The sequence below is a fragment of the Epinephelus fuscoguttatus genome, linkage group LG19, assembly GCF_011397635.1.
Source record: "Epinephelus fuscoguttatus linkage group LG19, E.fuscoguttatus.final_Chr_v1".
NCBI lineage: Eukaryota > Metazoa > Chordata > Actinopteri > Perciformes > Serranidae > Epinephelus > Epinephelus fuscoguttatus.
Genome location: NC_064770.1, coordinates 22,028,064 through 22,045,429, shown reverse-complemented (window position 1 = coordinate 22,045,429; position 17,366 = coordinate 22,028,064). Strand labels below are relative to the sequence as shown.

At 42.1% G+C, this 17,366-nt stretch overlaps 1 protein-coding gene across 4 annotated transcripts in view; it reads left to right on the top strand.

Moving 5' to 3' along the window:
- Positions 1 to 17,366, top strand: part of cyth1a (cytohesin 1a) — a 52,861-nt gene that overhangs the window by 12,609 nt on the left and 22,886 nt on the right. The window contains exon 1 of one of the 4 annotated variants that reach the window (XM_049562481.1): positions 6,312 to 6,563. The exons of 2 other annotated variants lie outside the window; for them this stretch is intronic. In XM_049562481.1, coding sequence (XP_049418438.1) covers positions 6,536 to 6,563 — 28 coding nt within the window. In that variant the 5' untranslated portion in view covers positions 6,312 to 6,535. Of the gene's footprint in view, positions 1 to 6,311; positions 6,564 to 14,574; positions 14,833 to 17,366 lie in introns of those variants that run through there. One more of the 4 variants, XM_049562483.1, reaches the window with a different exon arrangement.

The window sequence follows — 17,366 nt, the reverse complement described above, 5'->3', positions numbered from 1 at the left end:
CCTAATTGATCAGTAAGCTCCTGTGTACACTAACATGAAAGATGAACACAACGTTGATGTCTTATAAGATAGATTTCACGTGAAGTGTATTCCATTGGTAATACAGTTTGACATGTTTTGGATGCTGAAGGAGACAGGCTCTGCCAGCGAGCTGCTTCAAAGAGGCGTGTGTGGGAATCCAAACAGAGGCAGATGAAATCCACACAGCTCTGTAAGCCAAATAAGATCCTTCTGGTTGCATGGGAGGATTTGTTTTTCTCCGAGTTCTTCGGTTTTTTATCTTGATGAAATGTCATGAAATGAACAGGCGTGGTACCACGAACTGAAAAATAATGTTTCTCAGTTATTTATGACACACTGTAACTCCTGTTGTTGTGCTGTAAATGTGTGGACATGCAGGCCATCTATGAACAGAAGGGGGTTTCATTCGTCATGCATAAGACCACTTGTTAGTCTAACTTATGCATAATAAATTATAGATGAACAAATGCTTTGTCAGTCTGTAGTCTACCAAGGCTTGTTGGGAGTGATGTCAGTTGCAGAAATGTATGCAGTGCAGAATGCTGCGAGTCTAGCCTGAGGAAGAGTGACTCCTTGACAGGCTGTCCTACTTCAGCAGCTCTCTGCATTTCACACCCTCTTCCCAAAACTGATTTGAAATGTCACAACTTCTGACAGCAGTATGTCTGCATGTATACGTGCAGGTGACTTCTGCTGTATGCTGCTACGAAGGAAAACATTAGAAAGCAAAGAAAATGATGATGAGAATACACGGAGAGCATGCTGTATATTAAAAATAGATCTATATGTTTGTAAATGCCAAGTGATTGGCCGCCTACGTGAGTGTTTGTCTCTCATGGCCACTTACGAAAAGTGACACAAGAGCTAGATGTTTTTCTTGCGCTTGACTCATGTCAGTAATTAATCACTCAGGTCGGCCCACCCTCTCACCCGGAAAATTATAGGATGCATGGATCCAAAGGTCTCATTACCTGTGACTGCACCTGTAAAGGGAAAGCATTGGTTTCAGAATCAGCGTGTGCAGTGAGTCATGGTGCGCGGAGCAACTGAACTCCAGCCAAAGAATGTCTGCAGTAATCTTAATAGTAACAGAGCTATTTTTCAAGCCTGGTGTTTCTGCTTTCAAGCAGGTGTGTGGAAACGAACCTATTTCTCAACACGCCTAATTTTGTTTGTACATCAAAGACTAAATGTGGAGAACTGTGATGCAAGTGTGTGGTTGATAATGTCTGGCTCCTTGAGGATCATATTTAGTGATGTGTGTGTCCAGACACAGGCTACAGTACAACGTTTTCCGACAAGCCCTTTCTTGTTTCTGCAGCTTGAACTGTAGTTACAGCAGGTGATCAGCAGGGGTCACTCTTACCATCTCTTCCCATAGGACGGTTAAAGATTGTTTTCTCACTTTCCTCCCCATCTAATTCAAGCTATTTAAACACATAGATTTAATACTGTAACTTCAGCTGTCAATGCATTGTTTCAGCTGTGTGAGTAATAATAAGGCCTTGTGCTTTCAGGAATAATCCTGTTGTAAATTAAAGATAAAGTCATGATTGTGAAGAGTTAGCCACTGCATTGCCTCAAGCACAGGCATCTTTGAACTCATCCTGACCCTAAGCCCCTCAGGGGAAATTCCCATTAAATGGTTGTTACACTGATTTTACACATTAGGATCAGATTACTTGTATCATACTGGCTTTTCTGCCTTTGGATGGTGCTTTCTAAAGTTTTAAAACCCTGATGATGCAAACATTTTTAATAAAAAAGCATGCGTTATAAACTAAGGGTGTGGAGTTTGAAAGAAATGTGCTTTAAAAATTGCATTTTGGGAAGTGTGGGATTCAGGGGGGCGGTTGCACAGAACACCTTAATTTAAGACTTTTCTTTAAGTCCTAGTAAAGGTTTCCTCAAAATAAAATTGTTTGCACAAAACACCCTTAAGGCTTCTCCTTAAGGTTTCGTTAAAATGTTCATTTAATATCTTAATATTTACACAGTTGAACAAAAGAAGAAGTGAGAAGAGTGTTCTGCGTCCATATTGATTTTACATTATAGATTTGACTGAATTAATTTTCTTTGCAGTTTCCTCTCACAATCGATTTTCTGGCATTTGGGGATTAGTTTACATAATAGTATGTGTTTTTTATGATTGTATTTCTCCAGAAGTTTGATCTTTCCCTCCTCTGACCACTATGGTTTTCTTGTCTCCTTTTTTTCTGCCATTTGTTTCACTATCTAACTATAAGCCAACTTTAGGAGACAGAAATAGGCGTCACTAGAGTGGGTCCAAGCAATTAATCAATCTCCAAGGAAACTTTTACTGCTGTAAAATCTCTTTCAAGGCAGTAAATGGGTTAACGTTTTTTCCTTAACAAAGGAAACCTTTTAAGGGATTCTGTGCAACTGTGTAAGTCCCTCAGCTAATGAGAAATAAGTGCTTTGTCTGTGAGTGCTGCGGGTTCTAGTGACGCTGATTTGTGTACTTGTGTTTTAAGCTGCATCTATTAAGCCATGTTTAATGTGTGTTTAATGTGTGTTTTGCTCATTACTCAAAGCAACAATAAGCACGCACAAATTGAGAATTTAACATAGTTTTTCAAATGCACTGTTTGAAAACATGAAGGAAAATATCCATTTATAAAACATTTGTATACATGTAAACAGGGCCTCTTTTTGGAGCTTGGCACCCACATACCGAAGACTGAAAGTCAGGTCTGCTGTGTAAATTTTGACCATTAAGTCCCCCAGCTTTATTGCTGTAATATCCCATTACATGTTGTGTTTCATAATGTAAAGCCAGAGTTTTCCACCAGTCTAGTAAATTTCTGTAGACACAATACAGGGGAACATCACTGACCTGCGTGGAGAAGACATAGCACAAACTCTGTCATGCTGAATTTCTGATTTACCCTGAAGTCAGTGGGACAGATCAGAGGGTCAGTCAGCTGACGGAGGAAGACGAGAAGCACCTTTTAAACATGTGAGCCAGGATTGCTCCTGAGAATTGGCTCCGTCACTTGCACCAACACTGTAATCCAATGGCTTAACATGCTACGCTAAGACTGAGCAACAGCTATTTCATAATACGACCAACGAGGCCTGTGTGAGGTTAAAATGTTCCTTAGTGAGTTACTTCCAGCTTATACCAGTTTAGCTGTTTGAAGGTTTTCAAAAGAAGCACTATCTTGATTTTGTAACCTCTGAGGTGCTGTTGTGTTGTAGAACTGTCAAGCGATTTTGAACCGAAGCAGCCTTTACACTGTGAGCTAAAGCCTCATAAACAACAGATGTTCGATTAAAGAAGAACGCTTTGTCCTTTTGAGGAATGTATTCATCATATTGAAACTAATAGTCAGCTGCATCTTTTACCATACAAGAACAAAAACCTCTTTACCCTACACAATCTTGTATGACGCTGCTTTGACGCTCGAGGATCAGCTCTGCGTGTCTTTGTGTAGATCAGGAAGTTGCAGACAACAATGTGTTGATACCAACCGATGATCGTTTCATTTAAAGGTCAAACAGCTCTCTGGTTTCACTTGTTCGGGGTTCTTTAGCACAGATTTACAGCGGCGCTCCGGGGAATGGATGAACTCTTGACAATGAATTGGAACTTTGTGCGAACAGGGTTCACTTCACACAGAGTGCATTGTCAGTTGTTGAGTTAAGGCAGCACAGATGAGGCATTCATGGGCCACAGCTTGAGGCTGAGCCCCTCGAATGAAGTGGTCACGCAGACTATAGAGCCTCTCCAGGGTGAGCTTGTGCTTTTATGCTTTAGGTGTCTTGATGATCGGAACAGAGAAGCGCTGAATTCCAATATTTGATCTTGATTCCTGTGTTTGTTGTCACTCAGCACCACATCCAGCTTTTTGCACGTTTTTCTCCTAGTGCATCAGACAGGATAAGAGAGGAAGTATTTCCCCCTGGCCTCTTACATTGGCTGTGAGCGCAGCATTCCTCCTGGCTCTCCTGTGTTCATCAACAGGCACGCACAGGCTCGGGCCCTTTCCTATCTGACAGTCGAGCAGGTGTTAAACAAACAGAAAGCTGATTTATTCACTTTTAACACGGGGATGGAGAGCTGGGTATCTCTGCTGTCTGCCCTTGTAGTTTGTTCTAACATATGCAGCCAAGAAATGTTTCCCTAGCAGGCCAACCATCGGGTGCACCTTTGATCACAGGCAGCATAAAATGTGTGGTGATGGGCTGGGATGAAACGTGAAAGTACTGAATTAGAAAAAAAAAAGGTGAGACTTTCATTGCTGGGCAGGTGCTGGTATCTGGCATGCTCGATCAGGCATAAAATATGTGTTCAGTCTCACTGGGATTTGGTAGAACCAGTTTCGGCATTAATGACACATCCGCATGTACGTGGCTGAACTCTTGTTGGAGTGAGCCAACACTGAGTTGTGTAAAAATGATGACATGCAGCTAACCACTGAAATGTTCCTTATGATAACTCTTGTAAAGCTTAGTGTTGCCTAATAAACAGAGAACAGTGCAAAATATAAAATGTAGTAAGGCCAGCAGGAGTAATGAGTTTCTGTAGTGGTGTTAGACTTATGGGAATAAACTGTGATTTCAATATTCAGCAGGTGTTTGTCAGTGTTCTGCTTAAGTGTTATGTCTTCGCCACACACAGGTGTTGCTGCTATTTTCTAAAGAGTGGTTTTCCGAGGTAAAAGTCTGACTGCAAACACACACAAACACACACAAACACACACACACACACACACACACACACACACACACTCAAAAACACACGTCTGCTCTCAGCGGATGTGGTGAATTTAACGCAGCAACAAGCGCAAGATCAGCAGCAGCCGCAGTGAATTGCTGTGTCTGTGTGTGTCAATCACTTTGCGCTCCCTGCCCCCACTCAGCCCTGTCCCAACAACAGTTGAGTGCGTGCGTGTGTGAGTGTGTGAGAGAGAGAAGGCAGTGCCCAAGGCAACAGGGTTGAAACGCAAACGTCAGACGCGTCATCTGGCCCATTTGCTGCACCTTCAGCCTGAGCAACGTCAATTCGGCAGATAGGAGACTCTTACCGGATATAGAGCAACTCTTCCTTAAAAATAAGAGTCTAAATTATAATATTACATGGCAGCACTTACAGTAAACCAGTATGTTTTGTTTTATTTCTAATTTGCTGAGGAGGCCAGTGATGCTGCAATTTTATTTCTATATTCTTAAATGCAATGACAGATGAATCCAGGGACATTTAAGTATTTTATTTAAATTCCAATTCAATGGATGTTATTTGAAATACACTCCAAGAAAAGTTGTTGACCTTGTGGAGAAGTGAACATTTCAATTCCATGCAATACTGACATTAATAATCTGCAAGGCTTTCATTTTAATAATATAGCCACATGTCCTGTTTTCAGAGACATAGGATCATAACTGTAAATAAATGCTATGTATGCTATTTTCTAAAGGTGTGTAGTATGTGGGCTTCCTAAAAGTCTTGATGTAAGTTAACTTCCCAGTCAAAGTGACAAACAAAAAGGCGATAGCTTTCTTAACTGAATATTCTTTATTTTAATCATTGTAAGATAGATAAATAAATAAATAAATAAATAAATAGAATAGCCTACTATGTAGATAAGTTAAGGTAAGGTAAGGTAAAATAATCCATAATTAGACCCACAGCAGGGAAATGTAGCCACACACAGTAGCAAATGGGATAGTGCAAACAAGAAGCATAACTTAAAAAAAAAAAAGTTAAAAAAAAAAGGGCAATATAGTAAGTAAACAGTAAAAAAAAATAGCGCAATGTAATAAGTGAACAGAAAAAATCCACATTGCAATATAATGAGTAAAACAAAAAACACAGAATATAATAAGTGAACAGTAAAAAAAAAAAGAAAATCAGCAACATAATAAAAAACACAGGACAGTATAAGTAAACAAACAGTCAAATAAAAACAAACACAGAGCGATATAATAAGTGAAGAGTAAAAAAACACAGGGCAATATAATAATAAGTAAAAAATAGCAATATAATAAGTACACAGTAAGAAAAACATATTGCAGTTTAAGTAATTAGTTAAAAATGTGTTGCTGATATTGCACCTGAGTGATGATTTTAATCAGTAAAAATAAAATCAAGGTACAGTAAATAGGCTGAACTGCTAGATTAAAAAACAAAAACAATAACTGAACATACAAGCTACAATAGACTTTCTGCAACCCATTCGCTCATGAGGCTTTTATTGTGAAAGTCGTAGCCGGAAGCTGGTGCATTTCCTCTAGCTTGTGTTGACAGAGGATCGCGCGCAGTAAAGATTGGCTGGTTAAAGTCCTCCGTCTGTCCAAACCACTCCCTGGAGCTGTCGACAGAGCCACCCTTCACTCACCGACGAAACCGTCCCCAAGTGTATTTGTTAACTCGGCGGTAAAACTAATAAAAACAGTCAATACATTTATCGATACTAATATCTGGTCAAAGTTTTGACGCTCGGAAACTACTTAAAACTTTTTACAGTCGGACCTGCCGGAAGGAGACAGCATGGTGCTGAAATCAGAAGACGGCGTAGGTGAGTGAAACAGTCAAGGAAGTCAAGTTTTCTTCGACTAAATGTCGTTTAGATGTCTTTAAATGTCTTTACTGCAGTGTGTGTAGTTGGAAACATGTTTAAGAGAAGTTTACAGTGTGTGAAAGGGTGAGTGTGTGACGGTAAATCTCAGGAAGCAAATGTGTGTAATGAGTGCGGTACCGCCTGGCCTTGTTTACAGTGTTTACTCTGCCGTTTGTACCAACACTACTGTGAGTCACCTTAGTGCTTATGTTATCAAACCCAGTGGTTTTCTAAAAAGACTAAACTTTACTTTGCCTTTACTATAAAACACTAATTAAATACAACTTAAAAATAGGTAATATTGTCATTTATAGTGTCAGTCTGCAGTAGAAGACTCTAAAAATATAAATGTAGCCACAATAAACTAACAATCTGAATAAAATGCATTGTAAAAGGAGCCTTTAGCTTCACTTAACAATTTTAAGTTTTAAGAAATCATGTGTCAGTCTGCTTTCTTTGCAGATAGTAGCCGTAGCACTGTGGGTGTTTATCTGAACCACGTCTGTACACACTTTAGTAACACACCCTTTAGTAACACATTTATTGCTTGCAAACTTGATGCATAATAGCTTCCCAGTTCTGCATGAGAGAGAAGATCCTCAGTGTCATCTTTCATTGACTCCTATCAGCAGCAACAGGTGTGAGAGCAGTTAATCCTCCAATGTCTGCACGCATGGCAGCAAAATACTGTTTAATTCATATTTACATTTTGAGTTTGCTTAATCATTCCTGCCTCTGAGTTGGTTATCGTAATTAAAGTCACTGTAAAACCTTCACAGAGGCTCATTCCAGCAGCAGTAATATTGTTTTAAACCACAGTTAAGTTTTATTATTACCACAGAGTATTACTATATAGAAAAATAAGAGCGGCAGCCTTTGAAGTCAGACAGAAAGCTTTTTGTTGCTCAGCATGAGGCTTTCATCTTCTTGGCTCGGTTAGCTTGGCAGCATTAATTAGCACCCTCAACTTGCGTCACTATTAATCGTGTTAGAGAACAGTGAACGTCTGACTGACTGATCCTGTTATATGCTGCTGCTCTTTTGTCCTGCCGATGGAGTGGGAGAACTTACACACTCTTTGCACACTCAGTGGCCCCGCCGGCCGAGCTGGGGCTGGCACACAGCTGCATTGTGTTTACAGGGATGAGAGAGGGGAACAGTCGATTCTCTTCCGAGTCCATTTGTCTCTGCCACTTAGAAGTGGGTGGTCTGGGAAGTTAAAGTAGTTGTCACTAATGGTTCCCTAATGAGTGGCGCTGAGAGCTCTAATGGGCCCTCTAAAACAATGTGCCCTGCCTGGCACTAATGCCCCGGTGGTTTGATAATCGCCATCCTCTCCCCATAATCATATTGGAGTCTTCTTTCTGCATCAGTTGCAGCCCCCTTCTCCACTCAGGCCGGTGTCCGTTCTACATTGTTCCGCTCTGTTAATGCCATAATGCAAGTGGGCAAATGTGTATATACAGTGATGCGAGGTGTTGTTGTGAGGCTGATGTTTGGTCGGTAAGCTGCATTGCTGACATTCTTCAGGGCAGTATCATTAGTCAATGGAAGAGGCAGAACAATGAAGGTGTACAGTAATTTATCCACTGTAACCTGTCGCTGGGACATTTGTCAAAGTGTAAACAGAAAAAAAGTTGTCAAATTGAATTGATAAAACATCTACAAAATTAGTTCATTGCTATCCTCAAACTCAATTTGTCAAGATCGGAGTTGGGTTGGTTCTGATTTTGCAGGTCCGGTCAGGTGTACAAGGTTAAATTGGTTTGATTGTATGCAAACTGGCTGAACAGACATAGTAATTATGACTGGCAAATTAAAAAGTAGCCATCAGCAACCTGTGTCGACAACGTCATGGCGCTAAATCCAACTTGTATCACATTCGTAATAAGCAACATGATAATCTCTATAAGCCAATATCTGCATATATATGAAGAATATAAGCAATGGGGCAGGATTTTGGTATCAGAAGCGTTCTGGTTTCCTTTTGTAGTCCGAGTAGTATTGACCAACCACGTTTGAGCAGCAGGTAAACAGTCGGTGTGGAGAGGAGGAACGCGTTGGCCGTAATGCAATCTCGAAAGTTGGAACCCATCAACAATTGTCTGACGACAGTTAAGCTTTATAACGGCTGCTTTTTACTTATCTACATCCATATGCAAATATCTGATTTCAGAAATTAGCCGAAATGAGCAGCACACGGAAGAGGAACTCTTGGCCCCAATATCCATTTGCCACATTGGATCTCCCAAAACGTGAGCCGTCATCAGACTGATAGCCGATAGGTTCAGAGAATGGCAATATAACAACGTGATTAACTTGAAATTATGTTTGCTTAAAGACCAACTAATGGCAAGTATGGCATCAAATTTCCATCATATGTCGCAAGCGCAATAAAGCGTGCCCTCTAACTTGAGTTCGGCCCAACCCTGGTCAAGATATAAGCCACAAAGATGTATAAATGTGTCCTATGTATAAATAGCTCCTGGAGCCACAAAACAAAATAAGATTACTAGGCTACAATCATGCAGCTCTATCCAAGTCTCAACTTTAGCTGAAAGAATGAATTAATCAGTCGACTGACAGAATATTGTCAACAATTTTGATTATGGAGTAACTTTAAGGTGTTACTCAAGAAATATTTGCTGTTTCAAGCCTCTAAAATATGAGAATTTGCTGTTCTTCTCTCTATTACATGAGTGTGAGTTTGAAATCTTTGAATTCGTGTCTGTACGTTGGACAAAACAATCAGTGTAACTACGTTACCTTGAACTGTGGGAGCTTGTGTGTGCTTCACTGTTTCCTGACATTTTCTAGACTTAACATTCATTCAATTTAATCTAACTGCTTTCTCTTGCGGTGCTGCCTGTCAGGATCACAGGGCGATTTCTCTGATGAGCTCATATCATTACATTTCGCTGTTAACACAGTTGACAGTGAATGGCTGATTTACAGGGGGGGCTGTGTTTGCTCTCACAAGCTTGTCATCATGCAGGCCTGTGAGGAGCCGTATCCTCTGTGTTCCACAAATAGATTCACCAGTCCTAAACTTGGCCACTGAGAGTCTAGGCTTCATTTTGGTAATTATTTGCTTCTCTGTCTCTCAGCCAGAAACATGTCACACACAGCTTTTCTCTCTCCAGGAATCAAAATTACACCAGCATGTTTAATCTGTACTTTTCTCGTTCTCACTTGCAGTTTAGCCTGGAGTTAATTTTTTCTTTTATCTCCCAGCACTGATTGAGCTGCAGAGGAGTTGTAGGGAATAGTTCACATCTTCATGCAGCAGCTATTTTTCCCAGTAACTCCAGCCTTGTAAATACCAGAAGTCAAACTTGATGTAAACTAGATAACTGGAATCATTTCCATGAAATATCCTGCTCCAATCCATATTTGTTGGTGTTTAGCCTTTCAGAAACATTTCCCTGCAGTCAGACTCATTTAATCTCATGAATCACTTCATTCAAACTTTAGAGTGATGAAAAAATATGCGGACAGATATCGAATGCATCATTCAAAAATCTCAATAGAAGCTTTGAATGTAAAACAACGATGCTCAGTACAGCCCTAACTTGCAGGTTTGTTTGCAGCAGGTATAGACACGCCTGGAGTCATTTTCTTCATGTGGGACAAAACTCTGATCGGTCTTGCTGATAGGGGCAGGAAAATTCAAAATGGCGCCTGGCAGGAGCTCCATAGAGAGTGGGCTGATTTGCCTGCCAAGAGTTTGGTTGTGCTTGCGTAGTCTGCTCAGCATTATTTGTGTATAATTTGTTTGGGCTGCAGGTATGTGATGCAAAACTGAAGGCATCAGCCCATTATATTGCACGTTTTGCCCCTGGTGTGGAAAAGCAAGTTTTTTGTGTTGCTTGTCGGATCTCTTGTTGATTTTACAAATGATTTTGGATAGTTAATGTTTGTTCAGTGTGTGCTGTCTCTTTGAAACCACAAAGAATGCATAAGAAAAGATCTGGCACCATAGAAACATTGTCAAAGAGGTAGACAGTGCCCTGATGAATGTGCATGCCAACATGTTGTGACAGAGTTGAAAGATTAAGATTATAGAGAAGAAAGAATGGCTATTTTATTGCCTTTCCCTACAGGATGGGTGGGTTAAGCCGCGGCTTTCACTCTTCCTCTGAACTATAAGAACGGCTCACAAACAGGAAGCCAAGAGTTTGACAATATGCTTGACAGGAAGTGACATCCCACGGTTGGTGTGTGGGCTAAAACGTCTACACTGTTGTGTTACAGAAAAAGCAACACAGAGCCATAAATGTAGACGCTAAGAGAGAAAAAAAAGATCAGTGGCTCTTCCAGCTTTTCCATCATGTGTTTTCTGGATGTGTGTCCATGCATGTGTGTTTTACTGGCGAGTGAGAAAGGATGTTGATAGTAGGACAGCCCCGATAAGAATCAAGGCCAGCAGCATCGGAGGACAAAGGCATGCATTGTGGGTAGAAATAGCACTTCCGCTTTTGAGGGAAAACATTGAAAATCCTCCACATTGGCCTATATAAACAATCAGGGTTGATAAATGCCAATAAAACAGATTGGATTATTTAAGAAAGCTGATCCTTTGTGTTCACAGTGATGGATTGTATGTGTGTGTCTGCGTGCTGCTGCAGGATGTTTATGCTGTGCAGTCGTCTGTATGTTTGCTTTACACCGAAGCTGTGTGTGCCGTGGCCTCGTCGCTATACATTCTCAAGCCCCAGCTTCCACCCAGTCACATCCTCTGGTCCCAGCATTCCTTCACAGCCACCTCAGCACGGTGAGCAGACTGATGGTGAGCTGTGTGTGGGATGGTAATGTCCTCTCAGGGGAGCAACAGTCATTTGGATCCTGTGACTCGAAAGTGTGGCATACATCCAGGCCGACTTGTATACGTGCAACAAGGGGAACCAAGAAAAACCTGCAGGGTCACATGATGATTTAAAGCAGTGGTTCCCAACTGGTGGATCGTAGGCCCATCCTGAATGGACTGCAGGCAACTCACAAACATGTCAGATTTGTAAAAAACACACTTTATTTTTAAGTACATTCAATTTCCAGCACAGAACTTTTATCATGAAGGGTGGTTTTCTGCGGTAGAGGGAGTGACTAACCGACAGCTACTTGACAGAGACAGCAAACTAGCTCTACGACATGGCCAAACGCAAGTATGACGCTGAATGTATCAAACTGGGGGACCTTGAACTAAATGACTAAGGAGAAATCTGGACACCATGGCTGGACCATTTTGGAACCACTGATTTAAGGGATCCAAAAGAACGATAAAGCCTATCTGAAATACTTACAACTTTTAACTCTTAGAAGAGTATTGTGATAATATTATATCGTGTGGCCTCTGGTGATTCCCACCCCTAGGAATCATGTGCATCAACACGCACTAGCCGCCAGACCATCCATGAAAACAGCGACTAGAGAAGCTCTGATTACAACACGCACAGAGGCTGTGTGACCTTATTCTCTGCTAGGGACGCCATTACTTTACTATATCTTACATAGCAAATAGTTGTTTGCTGCTATAATAATGCTCTGAACGTTACATCTCCTTTAAGGTCTCTAAAAAGTCTTCAAAGCAAATAACCTGCTCTTTAGTTGTGCTGCCCACAACTCATGTTCATACTGAGGCTCTGACCTGTAAAAAGCACATGCTACTTCATTTTTAAAAGGGTCACATGCCGAAAAAAGTAGTGAACCACCAGTGTAGTAAATATGGGCTCCTTACATGCTTATTTACATTTTCTTTCTGACATCTACTTGTACTTCTTTCTGTTATGTCCGACATTTCACAGAAAAGCTTGACGCAACACAAAGTACCTGATCTTGATCTGCAGGGGTTTTCATACATTTTAGAGTAATAATGATACTGATAGTGAAAACATGACTGATCTAACACGTTTTTCCTATCGCGTTGCTTGTCGACACTGTAAATGAGGCTTGCGTCAGTGTACTCACAAGTTTAAATCAAGGTTACATACATTGCATTATGACTTTCATGCAGGATATAAATCATCACTTGTCAGCTCCACGACTCTACCAACACATGGATCCCATACTGACACTAGTCAGAGGAAGCTCTGTCACTGTGGGACTGCAGAGTGCAGCCGGCACAGCAGAGGGCTCCAGGTTGACTCATGAAGACAAGCAGACATGAGGCAAGCACTCACATCTGCTCTGTGATGCAGATGCACCCGAGGCAAATAAACACTCATGCTGTTAAAACACGCTGCTCGGGACACAACGAGGAGGAATGCTGGAAATCTTGCGCAATCTTTCTGGCATGTATCATTAGTATTAGGATTATGGTCACGCAGCAGTCTGAAGAAAAAAAATACACGATTGTCCTCAGGACAGACTCCATTGTTAAACTGGAGTTTGGAGGTGATAATGATGGCATGACTGGTCCCATGACTGATCAGGACAGAGAGGACCTGGCTTGAATTGCTGACTCATAGCAACAGCTCATGACTTCCTGTCTGTCTCTTTGGGAGGTGACCGGATGTGTCCAAAGTTTACGTCATCAAAAAGCTAACTTTAGCACTGGATTTAGCGAAGATTGTAAACTATACGCCTATCAACAAACCTGGAGTCCCATCTAACTGCTGACATTTCATCATTTATTACTTTTGCTGGTGAGATTGTGTTAATGTTTTTGATGTTGTCTTATAGAGTTCATTGAACTCTGAAACACATACGATGAGTTTTCCTTCATCACTCTCTACCTACCCCTGCTGGCATGTGTCACTATTTGCTTAGTCACATACAGTTGTTATCTCATTAGTTGTGCCTTAAAAGGTCAGAGGCAACCAAGGTCAGAGTTGAAGGTATTTGAACTTTGAGGGCAGTGCTCAGTGGCAGTTTTGAGGAGGGCACTGCAGCAAGGGCATAGACTGTAAAAATGATGGACGCAGCTACTATGACTGCACCCATTGGTCTGTGGACTTCCATTTTGAAGCCTCAAGTTTGTTATTTCACCTGTTGCCATCTTGTTTTGTGGAGCCACAAGTGACCATATTTGGGCGAGAGGCTGGCGAGCAGAGTAGGGAGGACACTCAAAGTGGCCCTACCTTAATTATGGGTAACTTAAAGCCCTAAAATAATGTAAAAAAAATCACCCCTGTACAGTTGTATTGAAAGTTGAAATAAGATTTACAGCCCAAACCCATGTTTGTACCAGGCTGTAAACATGTTTATTTCTGCTGTAAAGTTTGGCTCTTTAAAATGGGGGTCTTTGAGGATTGACCCTCAAGTGGCCATTCAAAGAACTGCAGATTTTGTCGCTTAGTGCTGGCTTCATTTTTCAGCCCTGGAGGTTGCGCTTGGGCAAAGGCAGCGCTTCCAAACCGGCTAATCAAATGTGGAAGGCTTATGTTTCGTCCTGTGCTACTGAATATTTTATAATATGAGCTTCACGTGACATGTGACTTTTAATGAATCCTTTCTTGAAAATCTGACCCATTTTTAACATAAAGCAGACTTTCTGTTTTCTGTTTTGGGCTGCTGGCTCTGGGTCGTATGATAAACCAGCCTACCCTTAAAACACTGTCTGTGTATGTTTTTCAAAGTACATGTTGCTAATCACTGTAGTCCAAGTGAGTTGTGTCTGTATTTGTCGTAATTTGAGAATTCAAAAACTTAAAGCAACCCATCTGAAAATACAAATTTCTGTCACCACAACTTTATCACTTTTAATCAAACATACAGGTATTGACAGAAAGTCATGTGGTTATAGACCTTCATATATAGTGTGTGTGTGTGTGTGTGTGTGTGTGTGTGTGTGTGCGTGCGCACGTGTGTGTGTAGGAGGCAGAGAAAGCAATGACCACTGGGTGGAGCCTCCACGTTAATGGTAGTGACAGCTAAACAGAGAGAGAGTAGAGAGAGAAAGGGAGGGAGAGGAGGGAATGAGGTGGTGAGTAAGGCTCCTTCCACAAATGGACTGTGTCAGTGTGCTGTGTGAGCATGCTGGGAGCTGATAGCTGTGCTGTACAGTTGAGGAAACCCGGCACTATCTCTCTCCGTGACTGGAGGAGCAGGCTCCCTCTCTCCGCCACTTGTCATGTGGACGTCCGGCTCGCCTGCGTTGAGCCCCAGGAGCTGACAGAAAAAGAGCCTGCTGGGTGTTTTTTTAATATAAAGGAAGAGAGATAAGGTGGAGAAGAGACAGAAGAGGAGCTCTCTGGACAGAAATTGAAACTTTGGAGGATTTCTCTCACAGGTTAGCGCTTAAATTTATGTTAGTGTTTATGTGTTGTATTGATCTTGTGTTGTTTTCAGCAAGTCTTTATCTGTGGCTCTGGTACTTTGCCATCATGTGGGACTTTGGTCAGTTGTAGAGGTTGTCCACCTCTAGTCACATTTTGACAGTACTGGAGATTAAATGAGTGAAGCTGGGCATAATGCACGCTATTTAGATCAAAAACAGCGAGGACGCAAATCATTTTAAGTGCTAGTTTGACTTTTCGCCCGATGGGCTGTCCTGTCATTCTCCAGCTTGGTTTGTTGTGTTGTGGTTAAGGCCAGTGAATAGAGCGCCACTGACTGACACTTTAAATGATTGAGTACTGGTGCAGCAGGCCAATGACTGGGCAGTCTGTTGCTGTCAGTGGGGGTGAGGTGTGTCTGTATGATTTGGCAGGGTTGGTATAAAGGCGTATCTTTGTTTGACAAAGATCATATAGCTGAGCAATTTAAGTGCAACCAGAGGCTGTTGAAGTCCGACTGCAACTTCACTTTGTTACGGATCTCAAAGGAAGCTTGAATGACCAAGAAATAAACGTAGAGCCTGGACGTGCAAGTAAAGCCAAGGATGCTTCGGCCATCAGTCCCCCAGCCTGGGCCTTGTTGAGGAATGTTCAGAGAGGCCACTTGCAGACACAAAGGGAAAGCTGTGATCGTCCCACTGCTCGTCCCACTGTCTCTGTGTTCTCCTGCCATTCACCGTCCCACGCCTCCCCGGCCAAACACAGGGCTCCTTCTCCTGTCCTCTCTCCTCTCTCGGTCCCCCTTCACCCCCTCCTACCCTCAGGCCAGGTCAGGTTGGATGCTCTGTGGCTTTTTGATCCAAAACTGGTGGTCCATGTCGGCCTGTTTGGGTTCTGTTTTTGTGTTTGGCAGGTCAAAGAAGTTCTTTCAGTCCGGTTCCCATATTTAGGACTGGCATTCCCTCACAGCCCATGCTCCGCTTTGTTACAAGCTGTCTGGTCCAGAAGATGAAGGGTTATATGTGTGTGTACGTGTATGTGCGTGTGTGTTGTATCAAATATATATGAGGGAGAGTCCCCTTGGGGTTTACTGGCGTAATGAGATTCAGTCTCAGATCAGAGATGAGCGGATGAGACGTCCACGTTTTAAATCACCCTTTGTTGCTCAAGCAGCAAACAGCAGGAAGGGCCAGAAAGCTTAAAGCCATTTTGATAGACCCTGGTGTTCTTCTGTGTGTGTTTTTGCCCATCGCAGCACACGTTATCGATTGTTTGTGTGCATGTGTTTTGTGCTGAATGCATTAAACCTCATCATGAAGTGGACTGCTTCTTGTTACAGCCAGCACTCCTGTTGGTACAGGCTAGGGGTTAATTGATTGAGGCCTACAGGGACCTTGGGGGGTGGAGGGTGCATTTTGCAGTTTGAAGGGAACTGTCCTTGTAACTGTAAGGACAAAGGCTGTGCAGTAACAACAGCTTTAAGGAACAGAGGACGGGGAGAAGGTGGAGGAGGGCTGGAGAAAATTGATGATCTTGGTTGCGTTTTGGAGAAAGGATGACTGGAAACAAAGAGAGAAAAGTACAAAGGAGTGAATAAGAGAAGAGATGATAGTGGAAGAAGAGAATAGCAATTGAGGCTAATACAAAGTGTGTAAGGACCAAAGACATGGCTATTCTTTTGCCAAGATATGGAGGAAAAAAGCTGTAGACACAGATGAAGGACCTTGTGCAGAGAGCAATTTCTGCTATCAGTGTCATTCATCTGCCTCGATCTGTGCGTGCACTTCATCAAAATGTAATTATGTACAGGCACACAGACACGTGGCTGCAGAAACGAATGTGTATCTCTTTGCATATTGCCTCAGTCAGCAGATCACAGGCAGCGTTGTAGCGTAAATATATTCATTGATGTCTCCATCTGGTCCAGAAGATGCAGCGAGAAAAGATCCGGTGTCACATTAAACGGTGTCACTTTACCATTCAGATCTGTGTGGAGCATAGATAAGACTATTTAAGTTCATCTCAGTGTGTATCTTGCGACCCTGTCCAGTAGCCGTGTCACTGCGGGTGGCCTAGGTGAGGAGCGTATTTAGTGAATACCTTTTTTCGGTCCTTGTGCTCTGAGAGGAGCTCCCTAAATTGGGTCACATCTGCAGGCAGGGAAGGGGGGCTGAGATACCCTACAAGCACTCAAGAATTTTAATTTCCTTATTTTCCAAGGAGAGTTCTTCAGTGATCTGGGTGGAAATGAGACGTCTGTCTCTTCTGCCAGGATGGCAATCAGGATGTGTATTAGTGGGCTCTGTCGCTGTGGGAGAGGGAGCTATAATTGGTGTCTCCCTTGATGTCTCCTCCCCAGCGCTCTCCGCTGACCCAGCCCTTACTATAAACTACTTCGCCCATCTAGGAACTCTACAAGACTCACTTAGTCGCAAAAGATAAGGACATACACTGTCAAACTGTTTGATTGGGTTTAGGGTTCAAATTAAGCTCATTTTGTGAGTTAAAATGTTAAAGGGACAAAAGTTTTGCAAGGGGTTATGGATGC